Below are 24819 nucleotides of genomic sequence, written 5' to 3'. Positions count from 1 at the left end.
TTCTCAGCCAGGGTGACTCTGCTCCCAGGAGACATGTGTCAGTGGCAATTCCTAGAGACATGTTTGGTTGTCACAACAAGGAACAAGTGGATAGAGGTCAGGATCTAGTGGCTCCACATCCTACAAGGTAGAGATGGCCCTATCACAAGGAATTACCCATCCCAAAATGTCAATAGCATCTAAGGTTGAGAAAATCTGCCTTTGATGGTCTTATTTCAAAGTGTGGGTACATCCTTGGAGGGGAATGTCATCACCCAGCCACATTTCAGCTGAAGATGGGGTCTTGACCAGTCCATTTATGTAATAAGCAAGAAACTTAGAGTCCAGAGCCTGGAATAGGTTAAATCAGGGATGGGTTCAATTCTCTAGTATGTCTTAAGCTGCCAGGCATCATTTATGATGCTCCTACTGTATAGCATAGGATCATATATGAGAGTCCTTATAGAGCAGGCCCTGAGCTTCAAGCACACCCTAACAGGTTCATCTCCAGTGAGGAGAAGTGATATTAAATAATTAAATACAATGCAAAGTGTTCAGTGCTGGGGTAGAGGAAGAACTAGGAAGATTAGTGACTCTATTAGGGATAGAGGGCCCCAGGAAAGTCTCCTTGGAAGTGGAGAAATGAGGACTGAGTACTGAAAGATCAGACTTATCCAAGCTGAGTGGGCAGGTAAGGTGAAAGGTGAGGAGGAAGAACATTTCATAACATGACAACACAGCCATCCATCATTGACTGAGCACCTATGACCTGCCAAGAATATGCTAAACACCTTATATTCATGACCTTATTTAATCTTCCAAACCTCTGTGAGAGTATTCCCATTTTACTGATAAGAGAAATCGAGGCTCAGAGAGGCTGTGGCCCTTGCTGGATGTCACACAGCGAGCATGTAGTAGAACCCAGATTTCAAGCCAGATTCCACATCCTGGGACGTACAATGGTGCTCATGCATAATAGGTGGCCAGGGGCAGGAGATGGGGAGGTGAGTTTGGGGAATGGAAAAACATTGGAGGTGAGGGAAATGCGGAGAGACCATGCTGGTGAAAGGTACTGGCGAGGGTGGCGAAAGCCAGACCAGGCAGCCTGTGAGTGGGAGTCCCCTGGAACTTGCATGATCTCATCAGAGCTCTTTCGGGCTTGCATTTCAGCCGAGGAGTCCCTGGCATGTGACAACCCTGGCTTGCCCGAAAACGGCTACCAGATCCTGTACAAGCGGCTCTACCTGCCGGGAGAGTCCCTCACCTTCATGTGCTACGAAGGCTTTGAGCTCATGGGCGAAGTGACCATTCGATGCATCCTGGGACAGCCATCCCACTGGAATGGGCCCCTACCCGTTTGTAAAGGTACAGAAACCTACTCACCACGCAGGGACCGGGAGCAGGAGATGTCCAGTCTGGCTTCTTGCGATGAATCTCAATTCACTCTCAAAAGTCCAGCTACTGTATTTCCTGACATCTAAGATATCGCCATTATTTTCTGCACCAATAAAGAAAGAAAAAAGTGCTGCCAATGAAACGCTGGCACAATGCCTTCTCCTGGCTTAGCATTTTCATCTCTACTTACTAACAGCTCCGTTTTGAGCTTAGATTTTTTATCATGAAGGAGAGCCATTCTGCTTTGAACTCCTGCTTCGGTTACGCGGCTTAAGCTTTCCCTGCCTCCTGCATCCCGTTTTCACGACCACTTGGTTCCCAGGGGTTACGAGGGCTCCCCGGTTGCCCCTGGGGTGGTCTCCCCGGCCGCTCTCACCCTCCCCACACGCTGACGATGGTGTGATGGGCGAAGGCGCACACACAGGCATTATGAGCGCCACCTGGTGGCAGCAAATTAACATGCCATTGGTTGCAAGACACCCCCATCCCAGAGATGGTGAAGAGGGAAAACTTGTTTTAAAATCAGTAAACACTCATCACCAAAATTAAATTTTGACAAAGCCAGTGAGATTTGGATTTGTTTATCGGAGTCTTTGAGGTATACAATTAATAACAATATCCTAAATCTGATCTTGGCCTTTTATGGCATTAATGCCCCTTTGAGAATGAGACAGAAAGCTCTGAATTCTTTCCCCAGCAGGGACAGAGGCATCATGGAGTTTTACATTTCTACTTGGGAGCCCATAACTTCAATAGATCCCCAGATGCTTTATGATGAACTTCAGCCTTAATTAAGCCTTACAAATGTTTTCCCAACCAGCATCTCTACTCCTAGGTAGATGTACAAAATAATTGCAAACAAGTACTTCCTTGTACATGAATATTCCTAGTAGCATTGCTCACAAGAAATGGGAACTACCCTAATGTCCATCTACTGGGGAACAAACAAATAAAATGTGGCCAAGCCATAGTGGAATATTATTCAGCCATGAAGAAGAATGGAGGGCTGACACCTGTCACAGCCTGAATGGACCTTGAAAACATGATGCTAAGGGAAAGAAGCCAGACACAAAAGATTACATACCCTATGATTCCATTTATATGAAATATCTCAAATCGGTAAACCCATAGAGAAGGGAAGCAGATTGGTGGCTCTCAGAACTGGGGTGGAGAGAGAAGAGTAACTACTTAGTTGGTACAAAGTTGCCTTTTAGGGCTGATGAGAATGTTCTCAAACTAGAGAGAGGTGGTAGCTCCCCCAAATCGTGAATGTGCTAAATGCCACCAAATAGCACACTTTAAACTGATTAATCCTATGTTATATGAAATTTATCTCTTTTTTTATTTTGTTTAAGATTTTATCTGTTTATTTGAGAGGCAGCAAGAGAGCAGGAATGGGGAGAGGGTCAGAGGGAGAAGCAGAGCTGGGAGCCCATTGCAGGACTCAACCCCGGAACCCAGGGATCATGTCCCAAGCTGAAGGCAATTGCCTAACCAACTGAGCTACCCAGGCACCCTTACCTATTTTTTTTTAATGTTTTTACTTTTTTTTCCTGAATGGCCTCATTTAAACCTCGGGACTACACTCTAAGATAGATGAGGCTTCTTACCCATGGTACGGTTACAAAAAGAGAGGCTCAGAGAAGTTAAGTGACTTTCCCAAAGACACACAGCTATTACAAGACAAATCCGGGATTTGAACCCACATCTCCTGATTGTGAAGCCCCGCCTCTTCCCCAGTGAGCTGCCTGGTGGGTGGACTTCAAGGCTGTGAGTCTGGTGGCTTCCAACCCCCCATTCAGCATTCAAATCACCTAGCCTGCTTATGAGAAACACGTTCTTGAATTTGCTACTCCAGCTCTACAAAATTCAAATCACTGAGGGGTAGGACCCCGTAATATGCATTTTAACAAGCTCTTGGTTGCTCCAATGCACTTTGAATCTGAGACACTTAAGGCAATGGTTTCTGAACATAAGATACGAATATAAACAGATGCCTGAAGGGGAAATGCTAAGTCACTGGGCCTAGGGCAGGAACCAGGGCCCAGGGTCACTAGCAGCAGCGGTGAGTCTTATCCTCAGGCAAGTGTGGGAAACACTGGCCTAGAGATGCTGCATATTCTCACCTGGAATCAAGCCAGAGCCTATCCTGTGAGAGCCAAGACCTTATAGAAGCAGTTCTTAATAAGAGGGCAAGAGATCCCATTGAAATGCAGAAAAAAAGTAAGAGATCAGCAACTGAGATTTAAGACAACTGCCTCCCTCCTCTTCTTTGCCATAATTTTTGACAAAGTCTAGCCCTGTGCTTGACTTCTTTTTGATGACACAAGAAATCCACTTTGTCGAGGGAAACACTGGGATGTTTTCCTGGGGGAAAGATTGTCTATAAACCTTCTAACTGCTACAGGGACATTCATAGGAGTTGATCTGGTATTGTTGGTAAGTGTTCTGTGTGGAAGGAAATTAATAGGGTTTGTTTTTAAGAAATCTAATTAAGGAGGGCGCCTGGGTGGCTCAATCAATAAGCATCTGCCTTTGGCTCAGGTCATAATCCCAGGGTCCAGGGATAGAGCAACTCCCTGCTCAGCGCGAAGCCTGCTTCTCCCTCTTCCACTCCTCCTTGCTTGTGTGCTCCCTCTCTCGCTGTCTCTGTCAAATAAGTAAATAAAATCTTAAAAAAAAAAAAAATCTAAGTAAGAACCCCATGGAAGGACCGTTTTTGACTCTCCGTGTAATCTGCCCCCTGATTGTGTATGTTCCGTTTTGGATATGCTACAAAAGTATCTCATGCAAGAAATAGAAGAAACCAAAGTTGCCAATGAAGCATTAACGGTTTTTCCCTTCCTTTCTCCATCCCTTCCATTCGTTCGCTGGGGAAGCTGGTACTGATCACCAGTGAAAGTCCAGTCTCCCCAGTTTCCTGGACACAAAGAGACACACTGCAAAGAGTGGGCAGGGAGTGTTCGTGTGTTGCCAAGTAAAAAAATCCCTCATACCATACGTACTTTGTGTTTTCCATTCCCCCATTTATCACACACATCTGTCAAGAGGGAAAAAAGAAAAAATAGAGCCCTGTCTTATCTTTTAATTGCCATGTGGCTTTGTACACTGTGATGTCTCCTGATGCATTCAGTCCTTCCTCTGTGCGTGGGTCTCCCAGTTTTTTTCTGGTTTCTTGTTTGTTTTGTCTCTTTTTGCCCAGAATTCGGCTTGCTCATGAATCTTTGGGTGCTGGCGTTTCTCATGAAATAGGACAGATTCCTTCAAGGGGGATTGATGGCGTGGGCAAAGTTCTGTGGATGCTGACACTTTGTGGATCTTGCCAGATTCTTTTCTGCCACTGTAGTGTTTCACCTCTCCCTCCAGTAATGTGTGATAATGTCCTTTTCCCACATCCTTGCCAGCACTAGATATTATCAGGGTTTTGTTTTGTTTTGTTTTGTTTTCTTTTGTTTTTTGACGTTGCCCATCTGATGGGAAGATAGAACTACCATCCGAAAATACATGACAAAAATGCAAGAAAAGATAAAAGGTACTCAGTTTTGCATCCCTGAGATAGGCAAGCCCTTGAAGGCCCAGCAGGTGAGTGGCCCCCTGCCCCTCCCTTTCTTCCTCAGGCATGACAGAGTTTCTGGCATGAGAGGATCTTGGGGGATGCTTCTATCTTTCTCTCCCCTCTGTTTCCACTCCTGAGACCCCACGACTCTGTAAGGTTATGACAAATCACCTCCTGTTCCCAGAAAAAGTGGGATGTGTGGCTTTGTGTTCTAGAGTTGGTGAAGTGACTGAGCGCCAATGTAAGGCCACCTGGGCCTCAGAATCCCTGGGCTTCCTCCTGGCTGGGCTGTGGACCACCTGCATGACCTTGAGCAAGCCACCCTCCGTCCCTGAACTTGGTTTCCCTTTGTGGAAAATAAAAGGAAAAGACGTGGCCCAGGAGGCTGCATTTTAATGTGTGACCACACTCCCAGGGACATGAATTCAAGGCCTCCTCCCAGCTCTGAGATACAGTAGGAGTCCCTGCACTCCCAGACACACCCAACCCAAGTCCTGCCCACGTCTGGGGCAGAAAGTGTATGTCTGTCTCAGTCTTTCCATTTTCCTAATGGTGCTGTAGCTCCAGAAATAACCTGCAGTCAGTTTGTTAGGAAGCTAGCTTTTCAACTGCTTCTGTTGGCATCACATGGTAACGACCAACGTCCAAGAGTGACTTTGATGAGGCACAAATTAGGAAGTTTCAGTATTAGGGCGTGAATACAGCTAAGCCTTTGGTGGCCATCCCCAGCCATCCCTGTATAATGTTGTCTGTTTATCTAAGCCCTTCGCTCTGGGGTTTGCTTCTTTTAAACCCATCCATGTGGGTATATTTTGGTGCTCAACTACCATGAGGTCTTTGGTGCCAAAACCTGGGAATGCCAGTCCCTATCATCTTGAACTTCTGGAGAAGTTTTATGGGGACTAGGGGGAAATGAGTGAATTCTAGGGAGTTCTAGTCTATGGTAGAGAATGGAAATTGTTTTGCAGGGAATAAGAATAATATTCACATAAATATCGAATAGAAGTGAAATCAGAGAGGTTCATACAAACATGTATTTCAAAGCAGGAAAACAGTTTCAGCTCTGGCTGGATTTTGGATGTAGGGCTTTATCTTAAGCCTCACTGTTCATCAGCCTTTGTCCTACATAGGGAACAATGAAAAACAAGCAGAACCATGACATAAGTAAGAGCAGAGGCTGGAGAAATCAAGCAGTCTGGGTTTAAAGACTGCCTTCATTCCTCGGAAGCTGTGTGAGATCAGAGAAATTGCTTCACTTCTCTGAACCTCTGTTGTTCATCCATAAAATGGGGATGATGATAGTATCCACGCAGTGAGATTGGTGTGGGAGTAAATGAGCAAATACATACAGAAAGCTCTTGGCAAGGTATCTGACATACGGTGAGTGTTTTCGTAATTAATCACAGGCAGTACTGTTGTCCTTGTTTCTTTCATATCTATGTCATGATCTCTCAGGAACCTAGGAAAGAAATGTGTCCAGGCATTTCCTCTAATTCCAGGAGCCCAAGATAAATCAAAGCGGAGCACTAACTTCAGCAAAGCTTGGCACAGGCTTTTGCTCCCAAATTTTTGGCTTCATTTTATGCAGAGTGAATTCACTCGACATTAACCAATGCTTCCAATTTCCCTTTCAGTTAATCAAGACAGCTTTGAACACGCATTAGAAGGTGAGTTCCATAATGAAAAAAAAAATCCAATAAATCAAGCTAATAACAGAAAACAAGGGCAGGTCCTTGCATGTCCTCCTCCAGGTGCTTAAAAAAATAAGCAGAAATTCCATCTTCACACTGCTGAAGGTCATTTCAAAAATAGGACATTGTAAAAGACACAAACCATTGTTTGCAGCCTAGAGTCCTAACTATGACCTGAAAGGGATTTCTCATCAGTTCTGTTCTTGAGGTAAGAAAATCTGAGGGTCCACATGCCTGAGTGAGGCACAACCCAACCATTTGAATTTGCACCCACAGTGCTGTTTGGGGAAAGTAAATCCAATGATGCCTCGCCTTCCATGCCGAGCACTCCCTTGTCTGCATGGGGCATGCTCTGGGGTCCATTTTCCTCAAATTATCTATCCCTGTATCCTCCTTGTTTTCTATTCTTCTCCTCTTAGGAATTACCAAGTGAGTTTTTTTTTAAAGATTTTATTTATTTATTTGACAGAGACAGATCACAAGTAGGCAGAGAGGCAGGCAGAGAGAGAGGGGTAAGCAGGCTCCCTGCTGAGCAGAAAGCCAGATGTGGGGCTCGATCCCAGGACCCTGAGATCACTACCTGAGCTGAAGGCAGAGGCTTAACCCACTGAGCCATCCAGGTGCCTCCCAAGTGAGATTTATTAATGGGGAACAGATAGTAAATGCTAGCTAGGATTTTGTTTGGGTTTTCATTTTGTGGTTCCCTTCCCTTACAATCCCTCCCACACATAAAACAGTCTACATTCTGTAGGACCTCCATTCATTTGAGTACCAAACCACTCACTGGGGCTGTGGTGTCATAAGGTGTGTGCATATATATATGTATGTATATATCGTGTTATTTTTATTTTTAAAAAAGTTATAACCAATTAAGCCATTTTTATCATTGTTTTTGGAACCACTTAGCTTTCTGACAATAAATCATTCACTTGGAATGTGGGGCTATGGGCCTATGAGAATTACGGGTCATTAGTTGCTGTCCCTCGCGGCAGATGACATTTTAATCCCAACAGGCAGAGTCCGGCTCAAGTGTTAAGTGCAGAGGTGGACTGTGTGGGAGTCACTCTGCAGGGAACAGAGAGGGCATTCCGTGTCGTTAGCCTCCATTCAGGCCACCCCTTCGTTGCCTTTCCGCAACCAATGAACCATGAGAGCATCTCAGAGGCCTGGGTTGCTCGGAGATTATGAGCGTCTGTGTAATGTTTTGTGCTCATGCATCTGTCATGGGTGTTAGCATCGATTTTTTCAGACTCCCTGGAGTGGCGGTTAATGGATTATAGATTGGCGTACAGCCGAGCTCTGAGGGTCGCGGCCGGGGAGAAGTGGCAGCGAAAACCTGAGGACGGGTGTCCGGAGATGTGGGGTCTCCCTTCAGGCTGTGCAGAGAACACGCCCCTGGCCCCCACCATAGCCATCGTAGTCCTTACAGTTGCCACAAACCAGTGGGGGTGGGGGGCAAGTGAGGCCAAGAGGGTGCAACCGTGACCTCTGAGAATCAAAACTGGGTCTTAGAAGTTGGGGTGTCATGGGGTCCGGAGTGTAAGACTGAGAACAGGCCCAGCTGCCCAGCGCCCTCTCCTGGACGGTCTGATAGAGCAGCCATGGGAGGCGCCTGTCAGTCTGGGCGCAAGAAGCTCCCCTTTCCCATGGAATGTCGAGCAAATCTGCCTTCCCAGTTAGCACGTAAGAGATTTACTCCAGATTTCTCCTGAATTGGATTTTAACCAGATTTCAAATGCAGCCACCCATCCCCCCCCCCAAAGTGGACATGGTATGACCAGGGGTTAAAAGAGTGTCATTCTTCTGGGTAGCCCCATGAGCTCCCCACCCAAGGATGGGTCTGGCCTTCCTTGCAAAGAACCAGTCCTATTTGCTCTACTTTCTGCCTCTTCTTCCCCTGGGGATGGTGGTCCAACGGCTCAGGGTCTGCGATGCCAGCTCTTTGAATGAGTGCAGAACTGGGAAGGCAGGCTCACACCTGGCACCCAGGTGCCCGGGGGGGCTGAGAGTGGTGAGACCCGAGGGCTTCACTGGCTTGTGTGTTTAGTAGCAGAAGCGGCAGCCGAGACATCGCTGGAAGGGGGAAATATGGCGCTGGCTATCTTCATCCCAGTGCTCATCATCTCCTTACTGCTGGGAGGAGCCTACATTTACATCACCAGGTAGGGGGCTTCGGGACAGGGCGTGGGGGACTGCCATCCACTCAAGGACCAGCGCACTGGGGGACAGGGTCTCCATCAGTAGCTCGTCGCTGGTGGCATTTGGGTGCTTGGAGATGATGTCATTCAACTCAGCTCTGGGAGAAATACACCTGCTCAGCCCCTCCCACCCCTCTGAGACAAGAGGGCTGACCACGCAGCAGCAAATAAGCAGGCACTACCCTGAGCTTAAGAGGCTGTGGTTTAGCAGGAGAGATAGACACACAGACACTGATCCCATAATGCACTCATTCATTCATTCGTTCATTTAGGCCACAAACATATGCTGACTATCTAATACGTACCAGACATTGTCCTGTGTGTTGAGGATCCTAGAACTTGCCTGCAATGAGGAAGGAAGATATTTAGCCATGGCGAGGATATTCACGAATTCCTTCAAATTCACAACTATGGAGCACCTACTGTGAGCTGGGCAGTTTGGGGGCAGGGGGCAGATCTAGGAACATCACTGTGGACAAAACAGAAGGAGATCTTTGGTATGTGGGGCCCAGGCTCTAATGGGAGGAAGACAGCAAGGAAAGTATATACAGTTGACCCTTGAACAACGTGAAGAGGGTGAGGGGTGCTGACACCCCATGAGTCAAAAATCTGCATATATACCTTGGGACTCCCTGAAAACCTAACTACCAATAGCCTACTGTTGACCAGAAGCTTTACTGATAACATAAACCACCAATTAACATATACCGCGTTCTGTTTTGGGGTTTTTGGGGGGGGGTTTGTTTGTTTGTTTGTTTGTTTGTTTGTTTGAGAGAGAGAGAGAGGGAGAGTATGAACATGGGAGATGAGGGCTGGGAGAGGGAGAGGAAGTGAGAGAATCCCCAGCAGACCCCACGCCCAGGGCAGAACCTGATGTGGGGCTTGATCTCTTGACCCTGAGATCATGACCCACGCTGAAATCAAGAGTTGGACACTCAGATGACTGGGCCATTTAGGCACCCCTAATACCATATTCCTACAAGAGCTAGAGAAAAGAAAATATTACTAAGAAAATCATAAGTGTGGGGGAGGGTTCCCTGGGTGGCTTAGTCAGTTAAGCATCTGCATTTGGCTCAGCAGGGAGCCTGATTCTCCCTCTTCCTCTGCCTCTTGCCCCCCACTTGTGCTCTCTTTCTAATAAATAAATAAAATCTTAAAAACAAAAAAAAAAAAAAGAAGGAAAAAATCCTAAGGAAAAGAAGATACACTTGCAGGACTGTACTATATTTATCAAAAAAATCCACATCTAAGTCGACCCAGGCAGTTCAAACCTGTGTTGTTCAAGGGCTAACTGTGTACATTAGGAGGTGATAAATGCAGGGAGAGAAGAAAGGTGGAAAGGGAGTGAAAAGGAGCTAGGGTGGAGGTGGTGATCGCACTTTAGGACTTCCAACTGAGACATGACAGTTGGAGTAAGGACTTGAAAGCAATAATGAGTAACCTATGCAAATATCTGGAAGAGGAGGATTCCGGGCACATATACAGCACGTGTCAAGGCCCTGAGGCAGGGATCTGCCCAATATCATTTTTTTCTGTTTCTGTGGAGCCCACAGGGTTGAAGGGGGAGAGAAGAAATACACGAACTATAACACGCCGTGATGAACACAAGAAAGGAAAGAGATAGTGTGTAGTAATAGAAGAATCACTCTTTTTAAAAGATTTTATTTATTTATTTGACAGAGAGGGAGAGCACAAGTAGGGAGAGAAGCGGGGTGGGGAGAGGCAGACTCCCCACTGAGCAGAGAGCCCATCAATTATTATTATTATCGATAATAATCGATAATCCATCCCAGGACCTTGAGATCATGCCCTGAGCTGAAGGCAGACGTTTAACCCACTGAGCCACCCAGGCACCCCTAGAAGAACCACTTTTTAAATAGGTAAAGAAGGTTGCTCTGAGGCAACATGGCATATAGTAGGTGCTCAGTAAATGCTCGTTGTTGCTGTTGTCACCCTGCATGAAAGAGGAGCTCTAATCACCTTACAGCGGAAAACCAGCTGAGCTCCGGCCCTCCCCAGTAAGGGAAAGTACCGAGGCTTTGTTGTCAGTGACCAGCTTACAAGCTGAGAGCAGTTATGATTTCAGCATTCACCCACTTGGATTCTCATCGTGAGAGACCCTGGATGGGGGCCCAGCCGGCTGTTCTTCTCCACTATTGGGAGTAACTCCTCTCTCCTTTGCTGTCCCTTCTCCAGGTGTCGTTATTACTCCAACCTCCGCCTGCCTCTGATGTACTCCCACCCCTACAGCCAGATCACCGTGGAAACTGAGTTTGACAACCCCATTTACGAGACAGGAGTGAGTTGGTCTCTCTTCTCTTTTAGGTGGCAGACTTTGTGTTGGGTACTAGGGACACAGTCGTGAATCCAACAGACCCGGTCCAGCCATTAATGAGCTTATAATCCTTCCAAGGAGATGGAGCTTGGTAATAAGAAGAAAAATATGTACCACGAGCTGGGCCCCTTAAATGCGTAAGCTGCCCGAGTCCCTGCAACTCTGTTGTACACTCTGCAGTTATCTCTGATGAACCAATGACGATCCTGAGGGTCAGAGAGACGAACAAATGATTGGGCCAAGCTTGCACACAGCCAAAAGCACAGCCTGCAGCTTAGATACAAATTCAGACTGTTGCATTAATTATCCTGCCTCCCTTGAACCTCAAACAATCAAATAGATACCAATGGGTATCTTGATTGTGGAAAATCATTTTTAGAGACTGTGAAAAATTTGGTCAGGGCACTATGACATATGGCCAAGACATCCTAGCACTTTCACTATGTTCTATGGGTTAGAAGCAAATCACAAGTCCTGCCCACACTTATGGAAAGGGGATCATGTAAGAACGTGACCACCAGGAGGTGAGGGGACCCAGCTTGGAGCCTTCCCACCACACTCCCATCTACCACAGACGCACTTGCTTATCTGTGTTGACCCAGCAGACACAGTAGACATCCGTGAAAGCATGTGACAATGACCTTTTCTGGGGCCAAGCCTCTGACTTCCTAAACCTCCCAGTTCTTCTGCCTCAGAAGCCTGGAGTATATTACATGCACTTGATAAATATTGGAGAAACCAGAGTGGTTGCCACCCACATGTTGGGGTCATTTTCCATATAGCTCTGCCAAGAAGAGGTCATAGGTTATTTCACATTCTATAGACCTTGTTTCCAAATCCTAGAAGAAGGTCAAGCTGATAACAAAACAAAGAAAGAGCACTTCAGAAACTAGATCGTATCAATACTTATTAATAGAGTGTATCTGCTCCCCAGGACTATGATAAAGCCAAGTAACAAATAATCTCAAAGCTCAGTAGCTCAAGGCAAGTGATGTTAATTTGCTCATCAGTCTGTGGGGCAGTGTTTTCAGCTAGCAGCCACTGGGCGGTCATCCTGGCTCAGCCGTGCTCACTCACACAGCTGGGAGAGGTGGGTGGTTGGCCGGCTGAGTCGGCTCTGCTCTCCCCGTTCCTCACCTCCTTGGCTAGGACGAAAAGCTCTCAGGGCACGCTCTGCCCATGGACCCGTCCCCCAGCAGTTTCCCCGATCTGTGCTTCCTTCTCTTGCAGGAAACCAGGGAATATGAAGTTTCCATTTAAGGAGAGCTATGCCTGAGAAGAGAGCTCACAAATCAGAACTCAACTATAACCTCCTCGAGAAATTCATCCAGAGACCACGTGGCATTTGATTGAAACCCCAGAATGTTGTCCGTCTTTTCTTTAGACTTTTTCTTGAAGATTCACTGTTTTCTTCACTGTATTTATTATATTTAAAGTCGAAATTGGTGTGGTTGGAGGTGTCACAGCTGCGGCCAAATCCACGTGACAATCTCCTTTCCAAAGTCAGGGGGGTGACCTGAAAAATAACCAACATGGCAGCAAAGGCGGGAGGGAAAAAAAAAAAAAGCAGCTGGGTTTCTCCATCAGCGGTGGCCATGCTGCTCTGGCTGCATCAGATGGCACGCATTTGGGGATCCATGCCCATGGTGCTTTTAGGACAAATCCCGGTCTCAGGATTAGGTGGGAAAGGTATCTCTTGGTGGATTAACTTGGGTCGGACTTCAGGTTATAGATCTGCTCCAAAACAAATCCCAGTCTGCTCTTCCAAATGTTCTATCAGCTTCTAGAAGGTCTCGCCACCTCCTCTCCTTCCCATGATCCTCCTGAAGGCGCCCACGGCGTGACCATGAGCATTTTCATCTGCCAGCCTGGCCTCCCTGGATGCTGGCAGAATCAGAAAACATTGCAGAGTGGATGACAGATTTGAGAATTCAGATGGAGTGCGAGGTGGGTGTGGGGGGAACATCGAGTCAGTAAAATGTCCTTTCCTCTGACACTCCACCAGTAATGAAAGGGAAGGGAACATATGCTACGAGTGCCAGAACCAATCCTTTCGTTCAGCAGCACCACCCCCACCCCAAGCTGTGATCTAGGACCCTTTGGGAAGCTTCAGCCACATAATTACAAGGGTTACAATTGTGGGGGGGTGGGGTGTTACAAGGGTTACAATTGTGGCGATGCCAGGTCCTGAAATCCAGAGATGGGCTCGGTTTGATTTCCGGGAATACTGAAACCCCTGAGGCCTCCAAAGAAGGGCAACTCAGATGCACCGTTTCTCCAAAAGGGGCCAGAATATACTTGCAATCCAGTATTTCAGAAGTGAGGGTCCTACGAGGGAAAAAAAACAAAAAACTGTTTTGTTCCGCTCCAAATCTCTGCCCAGATGTTGGAGGGGGGTACGCAGGCTGTGACCATGGAAAAAGATTCTATAATACAGGTGCAAAGAAAAAGCAGTGGCTGAGGACGCAAGGAAGGGATAGCATGTGTAAAGTCGATTTGCCTCCCTGGGGTCCATCACCTCCCTGGTGATGGCCGGTGGCTCACGGAGGAACAGGCTTGGTGCTTGGGGTGCCCACTTTGGCACCCACCCACGCTCACTAGAAATGTTTTATATCAGCTGGTTTCCTGACACAAGAAACCCTTCCTGGCTGCCATGCTGTTGAGAAAATGGCTGGGAGTCCGTATTTTGGTAGCTCATCTGGGCAGCCCTGGAGCAGGGTAGGGCGGCTGGTTTTGACAAACACATGGTCTCCTCTTGGCTAGAAGCTTGGGCTTCAGTCTTGGGGGAGCTGAGGCCCAGTTCTTTCCTTCTGCCAGAAAAGAATCCTGCTTATATACTCCTTAAGGCATGCAAGAGATAATGAAAGGCTGCTTTCCAGCCACCCAAAACCCACCCCATTTTATGCAAAAAAAAAAAAAAAAAAAAAAAAGAGTAGACTCATTCCAGACCATTAGTAAGCAATATCGTATTTGGAGAAGGTCCAACAATGCAAATAATAGTAAACTTTTTTTTTTTTTAAAGCAGAATCCAGTCCTTGCTTTTACTTCCATTTGATGCTTACTCTAACCCTAACCCTGGGTCATCTGGAAGGAAGAACTCTATTAATGATATTTAATTTTAGAACATACTCTGGATACGTGCAAACTAAACATCCACCTTTTGTCAAGACAGACAGAATATGAAATCTTGATTCTAACCGTGTTCCCTAAAAGTGGCCAGGCCACAGGCCAAGAGTCCTGATTGGATGTTGGAGGAATAGAAAAGGTTTTGTTTGTTTGTTTGTTTGTTTGTTTGTTTCGGGATACTGATGTCTTAGTTTTGTCTTCGTAGTACAGCACCTATGACCATGTTTTGAAAGTTTATTTTCACCTAAAGATGGATCCTGTGAGCTTGGTAATGTACAGTGTGATTGAAAAGACAGGTTGGCATCTGTTTTTCTTTTTAGAATATCTGAATGTGTATTTGTAATATGTAAAGGTAAAAACACAATATTCGTGCCAAAAATGTACTGGGCACCTCATTTCAGCTCATACGTGTCTGTTTTTATAAGATCAATGTCAAAAGCCCTTGGGATTAAATATTTTTGAACAGGATGCAACCTTGAGCAACTCGAGAGCCAACCAAACCTTCCTACAAGCCACTCTTTCTTTTTAAAACAGTGGGGAAATACGTTTACAGAGATCTCGAGCTTCAAAGAATGCATGTGATGGTGTGTATTACATGCTAAGTCATATAAGCTGTATCTGTCAGCTACCGCCCTGTGCTTTAAAAATGCACACACTCGATCCTCTTCAGCTTGGAGCTCGTCTTTTTGCTTTTTTTGGGGGGGGGGGCGTAGAATTATTAAGCCGACATAAGTATGCTGGTCGCAACTTGAGGGCCATCCCTCCTTAGTTCCATAGACCTGCTTTAAATATGATCTTTTGAAGCCAGCTCCTTGGAAAGCCTCTGGTAACTCAGGCTGATCGCTTTGGAAACTGACAAACTGCCCAGCAGGAAGTAAAGCGGAGACATAATAAGGGCGGGTTGTATAAGCAGGAGTGAGTTGGCAAATAGATGGGTAGATTTAGGCTGAGCATGAGCCTCGGGCACAAATGACATTTCTTGGGGTGTAAATCCAAAGGGTATGACTTTCCTATGCCCTTGAGAAGTCACAGCGGGAAGGGGGCAGTCATGTGAGGTCAGATGTCATGGAGTTGTTCAACACCCTCAAAGGTAGGCTTTCTCCTGGGACGTTTTCATTTTCATTTTATCCCCAAACAGAATAAAAAGCAGAACAAACTTTCTAAGCTACAATAATGAAGTTAAGTCATTTTCCACTTTGTATATATTGATGCTAATAAAACAAATGAAAAAGAGGCAAAGCTGTGGGGTTTTTGTTGCAAAGACACTCCAGGATGGCATCAAGGCCGGGAGGACTGTTTCTGGTGTCTGGGGATTGGGTTGGGGTAACATCGGCTGATGCTTTCATTGACAAGACAGGCTGCCAACTTGAAAATGGTTCCAGGAACATCTTGGTGGGGGTGGGGGAGGGGAGCAAGGGAATGTTCAGCACACGACAAGAAAGCTGCCATCATCAGGCACACCGCTGTCCTCCGCCCGGCTCAGGCCGTCATGACAAAGACGGGACGCTCAAACAACACAGGGCTATTTCTCACCGTTTTGGAGGCTGGAAGTCCAGGTTCAGGGTGGCCATTCAGTTCCTGGTGAAAGCTCTCCTCCTAGCCTGTGGATGGTCTTCTCCCTCTGTCCTCTACTTTTAAGGCCATACTCCTATGGGACTCAGGCTCTTATGTCTTCATTTCCCCTTAATTAGCACCTATAAGCCCTGTCTCCAAACACAGTCACAATGGGGATTAGGACTCCAATATATGAATTAGGGGTGGGACATAATTCAGCCCATAGCATTCCACCTCTGGCCGCCCAAAATTCATGTCCTTCTTTTATGCAAAATGGACTCATTCCATCCCAACACCCCCAAAGTCTTAACTCATTCCAGCATCAGGTATAAAATCAAAAGTCCAAAGTCTCCCTAAATATCCTTGAGGTGCACCTGGGTGGCTCAGTTGGTTAAGTGTCCAACTCTTGGTTTGGGCTCAGGTCATAATCTCAGGGTTGTGGGATCAAGCTCCACTTCAGGCTCCCTGCTCAATGCGGAGTCTGCTTGGAATTCTCTCCCTCTGCCCCTCCCCTGCTTGCACTCTCTCTCTTTCTCTCTCTCTCTCTCTCTCTCTAACATAAATAAATAAATCTTGGAAAAAATAACAAATATCATTGAAACCAGCCATGGGTCATCCCAAGGCAAATTCTCCTCCAGCTGTAAGCTATGAAACTAAACACATTATGTCCTTCCACACAGTGATGGGACAAGCATAGGATGGACATTCCCTTTCCAAAAAGGAAACTTCAGAGGGAAGAATGGGATGCTGGATCCCAAGTAAATCCAAAATCTAGCAAGGCAAATTCCATTAGATTTAAAGGCTCTAGAATAATCCTTTGTCATTCAGTGACCGGCCTTGCAGGCCCACAGGGATGAGAGCATGACCCCCAAGGATTTGGGGAGCAGTGGGGTCCGTGCCATCCCCTGAGGCACTGGGTGGGGTCATTCTGGCAGAAACCAGAGACACAGCCCCAGCCTTTGAAACAGCCTTGTCCCTGGACCAGTGGTGGGAGGAACAGCTGTCATGACCTCTTAATCACCTCCAAGATCCTTCTTCCCTCTCCTTGAAGAACAGCAGCTCCACAGCTGAGTAGCTGTGTGGTCAGATCCTGTAGGATCCAAGAAATGCCACAGCCCCGCCTTCACTCTCTCCCATTTCCTCTGTCCCATTTGGTGTCATCCTGTCTGTATTCCTGGCTCCCACAGAGATGGCTGGGTCATTCATGAGTCTCACCCAGGATCTCTTCATCAGCCCCGATGTTCAGCCACACCCCTTCTCTTCCCTTCAGATCAAGCTTTCTCACTTTGCAATGTGAATAAAGCTGAGAATTTGCCAAAGCTTCAAATTCCCACTCCTGTTTGCTTAGCAATCCTTCTTCCATCCATCGCTCTCCTTGTGCATTTGCACCGCAAGGCTCAGGAGGAATCAAACCTCTCCTCCAACACTTTGCTCTGAAATCTTCGCAGCTAAAGATCATTTGCGTTGCTCCCGAGATGTACCTTCCTAGAAAATGCTAGAACACAGTTCGGACAAGTTTTATGCCACTTTAACACAAGGATCACCTTCATTCCAGTTTCCAAGAACATGTTCCTCGTGTCTTCCGGAGGCCTCATGAGAATTACCTCGACCATCTGTAGCTTAAATCACATCTTTTTGGAGGCAATGTAGGCTTTCCCTAGGATGCAGTTCAAAACCCCTCCAGCTTCCACCCATTTCTCAGCTCCAAAATGGCTTCCACATTCCTTTTTCCAAAGTAGAAAGATCCTGGTGGGAAATAGATTAACAGAGCCAAAAGAAGACAATCTGACCAAAATGTGGGTCCAGCATTGCTGTCCCTGAAGCCTTTGAGTTCAACCTGCTCACTAGTTACAGAGTAGAGGGTCAAAAGGTGAGGAATAAGGGAAAGAAGACAGTTCTATCCATCACCTGTCTTGCCTCTGACCTGAAATGCTACAAAATACCGAGCACCCAAAAAAGAGAGGAAAAGTCAACTATGTTTTGTAACTGTATTGGTTGTGAGAGATCAGGAAAAAACAACACGTACAAATCTCCATCTGGAGCCTGATGGTGACTAACTCCCACAAGTGGCTCAGAATCCTATGTAGTCATTCAAAAATCAGCAAGTGCTGTGTTTCCCTTCCAGTGATGCTGTAAGGATGAGTGAGGCACCTGGGTGGCTCAGTCGGTTAAGCATCAGACTCTTGAGTTCAGCTCTGGTCGTGGTCTCTGGGTTTTGAGATTGAGCCCGATATCAGGCTCCACCCTGGGCAGGAGGCCTGCTTAGGATTCGCCCTCTGTCTCTCTCCTTCCCTCTCCCTCAGCTCCTCCCTCCCTGACCCTTTCTTAAATAAATAAATAAATAAATAAAAGAGGGGAAGTTAAAAACAAAAAAAAACACCGTAAAGGTACAAAGGATCGTTGCTTCTACCCTAACAGTGAGAACAAGCTGGTTAAGCTAAAATAAACATAGTTTCTTAAAAAAATCCAAAATAGGGACTACAAAAATACCCAAATTAATGGAATTCCAGAAGGAGATGAGCCCTTCCTCGGATGGAAGAGGTTCACATCTGTTTTAATATTTGAGAGTAGGCGGGGTGGGGGAGGACCCCTGGCAGGCAGAATGTGAGCAAAGCCACCAGAGCAGGAATGAGGAGACAAACAACTGGTTTAAATAATAATAATATTAATAATAATAATGGCTGCACGTGGCTGTGGTAAGAATCCCAAGAAACTCCAGCCACAAAGCCATTTGGTGCCCACTCCTCAAATACAGCCCATGGGATCTTCATGGAATTTGTGGGTCATGCCAGAGTCTGGGAGCAGGACAGGAGAGCTGGAGGCAACCCTCCGTCCCCAAGAAAGCAGTCCCTGTAGGAAATAGAAACACCTGCTATCCCACGTGCCCTTCAAAAGAACGTCCTTCTAAAACTCCAAACACCACATCATCTGTTCAGTTTAACTGCTGACGTCTCCCCGGCAGTGGGTTTGTTCAAACTGAAGCTCAAAAGAATCATAATTGATACGATAATATTTTAACAAGTAGAGAAAACTCAGGGCACCTGGGTGGCTCAGGCAGTTAAACGTCTGCCTTCGGCTCAGGTCATGATCCCAGGGTCCTGAGATCTAGTCCGGCATCAGGCTCCCTGTTCAGTGGGAAACCTGCTTCTCCCTCTCCCTCTGCCTGCCGCTTTGCCTATTTGTGCTCTGTCTCTCTCTCTGTGTCAAATACATAAATAAAATCTTTTTTAAAAAATAGAGAGAAGGGGCGCCTGGGTGGCTCAGTGAGTTAAGCCTCCACCTTCGGCTCGGGTCATGATATCCAGGTTCTGGGATCAAGTCCCACATCGGGCTCTCTGCTTGGCAGGGAGCCTGCTTCCTCCTCTCTCTCCCTGCCTGCCTCTCTGTCTACTTGTGATCTCTCTCTGTCAAATAAATAAATAAAGCCTTTTTAAAAAATAAAATAAATAAAAATATAGAGAAAACTCATACATTAGAATCTGATGAATCAATTGTTCCCATTCTATTGTATCTTTACTGTACCAGAGTCACATTCTGATTTGATTAGCCAGTCGACCTTTTTGCATGAGCTGTAGACACACCTGAAACGCAGCAGGACTGTCCTCTTTGTGGGGAGAGCTGTAGTAACAATTATAAGATTGTTGAAAGACTTGCTAGAAGTTTACCATATATATTCCATAGAGGATGAGAGAGGGAGAGCAAGCACCCATCCTAGGAAAGCCAGTGTGGTCTGACGGGTGAGTCCACTAATTCTGGAGCCAAAGAGGCTGGGTTCATAGGCAGCCTCTGATGCTTGCTAGCCGTGTGACCTTGAGCAAGTGGTGGAGACCCCTCGTGCTCCCGCTCCCCCATCCATGAAATGAAGACAACGGGGCTGCTGTTGAAAGTGAATTGAGTTAATATACATGAAGGACTCGGACCAGTTCCTGTGCCTAACAAGGGCTCTGCAGGTGTTTGCTAGGATGCCGTGCTTGTAACTGCAGACGAGCTCCCGCTTCATTTTTGCTGTGACCAGTCTCCGGCCAGGGGAGACTAGGACATGATCCCTGCCCGCCTGGACCTTCTAATCTAGAGGGAAGGTAGACCCGGATGGACGAGCCACACAAATTAATATATGAACACGAGCAGTGATACATGCCAAGAATGAAAAGGACAGGGATATTCCCGGTGGACTTGTGATTGGGGCCAAGTGGGCAAGGGGGTGATTTTAAATTAAGATCTAAAGGATAAATAGAGGCGAGCCTGGGTGGCTCAGTTGGTTGAAGGATCAACTCTTGGTTTCGGCTCAGGTCATGATCTCGGGGTCATGGGATCGAAGCCCACAGCAGGTTCCGTGTTTATCGTGGAATCTGCTTGGGGTTCTTCCCCTCTTCCTCTCCTTCCCCCTCTGCCCTTTCCCCTACATGCTAGCTCTCTCTCTAAAATAAATAAAATATTTTTTAAAAAATAAAGGATGAATGGAGGAGTAAAAGAAGGTTTAGCAAAAGCTTCAAGGCAGAGGGAGCACATGGAGGGAGGACGATGAAAGCTTGGCCCCTTTGATGCATGGCCCGTGCAGCTGTGGGGGGGCTGAAGACAGGAGAGGACCTGGGAAGCCAGATCAGGGCAGATCTCCAAGGCAGGCAGAAGGAAGACTCAACTGGACTTCTGTGTTTAGTGCTCCCTCTGGTGGCCACCTGAGGGGTCTGATCCAAGATTTTGGTTCTGGGTGCCCTGGGAGGGAGGCAGCACTGTGGGGGCTGGGCTTCCGTCAAGGATTGGAGCCATTTCTCTTCAGGACAACTCACAGCAATGGAGAAGGCAGGTCATGGGGAAGCATCCTGATGGTTGTCCCAGTGCCCCTTCCCCGAAGTGTTCCATCATTTCCATGATAAAACAGAGGGGTGTGCTTTTGAAAGGTGCCCCAGGAGAAGCTTCTTTAGTGGGTGTGGGGTGGCAGGAAGGACTGGAAGGGGGCTGTCGCTCACGGACCTGCCACTCATTCCGTTCTGGAATGGAGATCCCAAGGAAGGACAGGCAGAAAGAAGGAAGACAGAAAGGTCACAGTATATCCAAGGCGACTTCAGAACCAAGATTCATTTTCCCCAGGGCTGACTGCCCTACAGATTGAAGACAATGATGGAGACACAGAGCCTCCCTGGAGATCAGAAGCCACCCTCACTAGCAGAGACGCTTCAGACCCACAGCGGGATGGACAGCCCTGGGCCAGGAGGCAGAACCAGAAAGAAATGACCAAGGGAATCCCTGCCGAGATAATACAGAAATAATACAAATACTAGTAATAGTAATAATAACAATAGTAGCTGGCATTGGCTGGCCACTTGCTAGTTCTTTCTGTTTTATTTTCTACATTTTAAATACATTTCTCATTTTAGAATAGTTTCAGAATTTCCCAGTTACCCGATGCACTGTAGTATCTCATTCATTCCCTCGAGTGAGGATTCTATTATTATTCTCCTTTCATAGATGTGGCATCTGAGGCTCAGGGAGGTCATCCCTTGCCTAAGTCCCACAGCCGGGACCAAGGAAATGGGGCTTAGGAGGTGTGGCTTCCGATGGAGGTCCAGGGCCGGAAGGATGGAAGCCCAGCCCCCACAGTGCTGCCTCCCTCCCAGGGCACCCAGAACCAAAGCGGGCTCTTTCAGCCTATGGATGCCCTGAGGAAAGGGACTCTACTTTGTTTGGCTTTTATCCCAAGAGGTGTTTGTCTGGGTTCTGTAGTGGCTAAGAGCTGAACTCTGGGTTTGGATTTTGGCTCAATCCTTGATTAACAGCTTATTGGGTTGGAGGTGGAGGAGACTTGCTACCTCGCTGTGGAGTGCCCCGGGATGTTGCTGACTGTCTGGCATGTGATAGGATGTTGCGGCAAGCACTGAAAGGAACCCAGACAACATCGGTTTCCCTGTCTCTGCTAAAAGAACCCCAGTTTTGCTCAGAGCAACAATGAACCCATCCTCCAACAATGGGTCATGGACAGTTTCAATTAAGATCAATCTGTTGATCATCTTCCCATCCTCCTTTGCTGCTAGTGTTGATCTTCTAGCCCCTTTTGATCAATGAGCCTTGGCAGAAGTTGGTTTGGGCTGTGTGTTTGTGTGTGTGTGTGTGTGTGTGTGTGTGTGTGTGTGTGTGTGTGTTTAAATGCTCTAAGGAACTCCTTTCCTGATAAAAAAGACAGACCAGGGGCGCCTGGGTGGCTCAGTGGGTTAAGCCGCTGCCTTTGGCTCAAGTCATGATCTCAGGGTCCTGGGATCAAGTCCCGCATCAGGCTCTCTGCTCAACAGGGAGCCTGCTTCCCTCTCTCTCTCTCTGCCTGCCTCTCCATCTACTTGTGATTTCTCTCTGTCAAATAAATAAATAAATTCTTAAAAAAAAAAAAAAAGACAGACCAGCTTCTGCGGCACCAGCCCCCCTTCCTCACACCTTAAACCCAGTCGTGATGCTCCATGACTCCCATGGTCATTTTGCAGTAGAAATGTCCATCCAGCATAAGAACAAAAGCAACACAGTAAGAATAGGGGAAGGGGGCAGAAACCCCTGGCCTCCGATGGATGCTGCCAACATCCTACTACCTGACACAAGCATAAAACTTAGTTAATGAAACCAGCTCCATAAATTGTGAAATACAAGTAATGGTGTCTAGATGCTCTGAAACTGTATAAACAGAGAAAATAGTTCATCAAAGTGGAACCAAAAGGGCAGTTGGGTGGCTCAGTCAGTTAAGCATCTGCCTTAGACTCAGGTCATGATCCCAGGGTCCTGGGATCGAGCCCTGAATTGGGCTCCCTGCTCAGCGGGGAGTCGGCTTCTCTCTTTACCCCTCCCCACTGCTTGTGATATAGCTCTCTCTCTCTCTCTTTTTCTCTCACCCTCTCTCTCAAATAAATAAATAAAATCTTAAAAAAAAAAAAAAAGTGGGGCCTGAGACCAAAGATAAGATATGGATGCCACTTTCTAGAAAGTTCTACCAACTTCTCAGATCTTATGCCTTTCCTACCTCCCATTCCAAATTTCTCACCTTCCCTTCTCCTCCTCCTCCTTCTCCTCTCTCTTCCCCCTTGTTATGACTCTGTCCAAGATTTCCTAGTCCTTTGCACTAAAAGACAGACTAAGATAGAAAAACTGGTTTCAATATGAATTTCATGGCTTCAATATTTCAGAGACCTATATTTGCACCAAATTAAGAAACAACCATTCTGGAAGCTTGCCATTTCTACCGCTTGCAATATTGTTGCCCGACACAGTGTGAACAGCCGCTCAAGCATTTGTTGAAGGAAGGGCGGTCAACCAACAGAGAAGCTTCTCCAAGGAGTGGTCAGTGTGCCTGGCCTGCTAGATTGCTTTGAACCACCAGATGGCAGCCTCAGCAAGGCGTACTCGAAGGCCTCCAGCATCCTAAAGCTAACAGTCACCCTTCATTCGCTCACAAGGTGTATTTTCTTTGGACAAAATCATCTGATGAAAGGCATTCTTTTTTTTATTTTTAAGATTTTGCTTATTTGAGAGAGAGATAATGAGAGACAGAGGGAGCACAAGCAGGTGGAGGGGCAGAGAGAGAAGCAGACTACCCTCTAAGCAGGGAGCCAATTGTAGGACTCAATCCCAGGACTCCGGCATCACGACATGAGTCGAAGGCAGATGCTCAACCGACTGATACAACAGAATTCGATACCAAAAATGAGCAGGCTGCCCTTCATCCTGGCCAGAGAAAAAGAAACCAGCATCATTGTTACCTCATCCTTGGCCACAACAAAAATTCAAGCCAAGAGTGTGACTGACGGCACACACCCTTGGACCCAGGGCTCATACAGCGTCTCCCTCAACCACAGTACCAGGCCAAGCCACAAAAGATTTTTTTTAAATCGTAATTGCACTGATGTTCTCTCACAGGGGCTGAGTGGGAGGCATATTACGAGGCACTGCACCCAGGGAAACTTCTTTCAATCCTCTGTACCCACTGCTGTCCCAAGGCTTTCATATGCCTTCTGCTAAAATGTATTCCTCCTTTATGTGAAATTCAAATTGAACTGAGTGTTTTATCTACCAACCTTACCTCCTTAAATAAAAGCAATGTGTACCTTTTCATTTCCCAGTCCCCCAACCTGCCACAACTTCCTTGGTTCTCAATCTTTCTAGCAGTCTGGAGTAGTGGGAAGGGTAGAGTGGAGTCCTCCAGGTTGTTCTCAGATGTGACCGACTTATTTCCCTTGTAACATTTTTGATTTAAAAAAAAAAAGATTTTATTTACTTACTTGAGAGAGAGAGAGTGCATGAGCTGGGGAAAAGGCAGAGGGAGAAGGAGAAATGGAGCAGGGAGCCAAATGCAGGGCTCGATCCCAGGACTCCAGGATCACGACCAAAGGCAGACCTGAGCCAAAGGCAGATGCTTAACTGAGCCACCCAGGTGCCCGCTTTTGCTTGAGTGCATGTGAAATAGAGGCGTGTATGAAATGTCCTGTGCAGATGGTAACAATTCAAACACCATCCTGGGCTAGTAAGCCAGCTAATAACCTTGCTCAAGCCCTGGGAGGTCCACGCCCTTGAAACATCACTGTCTACACTTTGGACACTAGCCTTCCACACCATCCCCTCTACTCATAAAAACACAGGAGAGGGGTTTTGTTAGCCTTAAAAGAAATCATTATGCACCTTGCGCCCCCTCACCATCACCACTTGATATGTATTTATCTGCATTTCCATCTCCAACCCTATATTTATATCTCTATCCCTGTATCTATGTATATCTATCTCCATATAGCTCTCTCTCTATTTATACCTGTGTCTCTTTCTAGGCGGAGAGGGAGAGAGGACATATCTATTCCAGACATCTCACCAGGTCATTACACAAAGCTCCGGTTCATTCTTTTTTTTTTTTTTTTTCTCTAAAGCTGAATAGCCCATCAAAATTTATTCCATTTATCCCACAGAAATACAAGGCACCGAGGTAAGCATTTTTGTACAAGGTTGTTTACCCCAGCAGTCTGT

General features: G+C 46.6%; 1 protein-coding gene across 5 annotated transcripts in view; it reads left to right on the top strand.

Moving 5' to 3' along the window:
• Window positions 1–15513, top strand: part of SEZ6L (seizure related 6 homolog like) — a 183006-nt gene extending 167493 nt beyond the window's left edge. The window contains exons 13-17 of one of the 5 annotated variants that reach the window (XM_082699029.1): window positions 1150–1344; window positions 6565–6597; window positions 8675–8783; window positions 11016–11118; window positions 12385–15513. In XM_082699029.1, the coding sequence (XP_082555155.1) occupies window positions 1150–1344; window positions 6565–6597; window positions 8675–8783; window positions 11016–11118; window positions 12385–12414 (470 nt within the window). In that variant the 3' untranslated portion in view covers window positions 12415–15513. Of the gene's footprint in view, window positions 1–1149; window positions 1345–6564; window positions 6598–8668; window positions 8784–11015; window positions 11119–12384 lie in introns of all 5 variants that reach the window. The other 4 variants (XM_082699028.1, XM_082699027.1, XM_082699031.1 and 1 more) reach the window with 4 other exon arrangements.
• The last annotated feature ends 9306 nt before the right edge of the window (window positions 15514–24819 follow it).

The sequence above is a fragment of the Mustela nivalis genome (genome assembly GCF_964662115.1).
Source record: "Mustela nivalis genome assembly, chromosome: 14".
Classification (NCBI taxonomy): domain Eukaryota; kingdom Metazoa; phylum Chordata; class Mammalia; order Carnivora; family Mustelidae; genus Mustela; species Mustela nivalis.
This window is presented reverse-complemented; position numbering and strand designations above follow the sequence as displayed.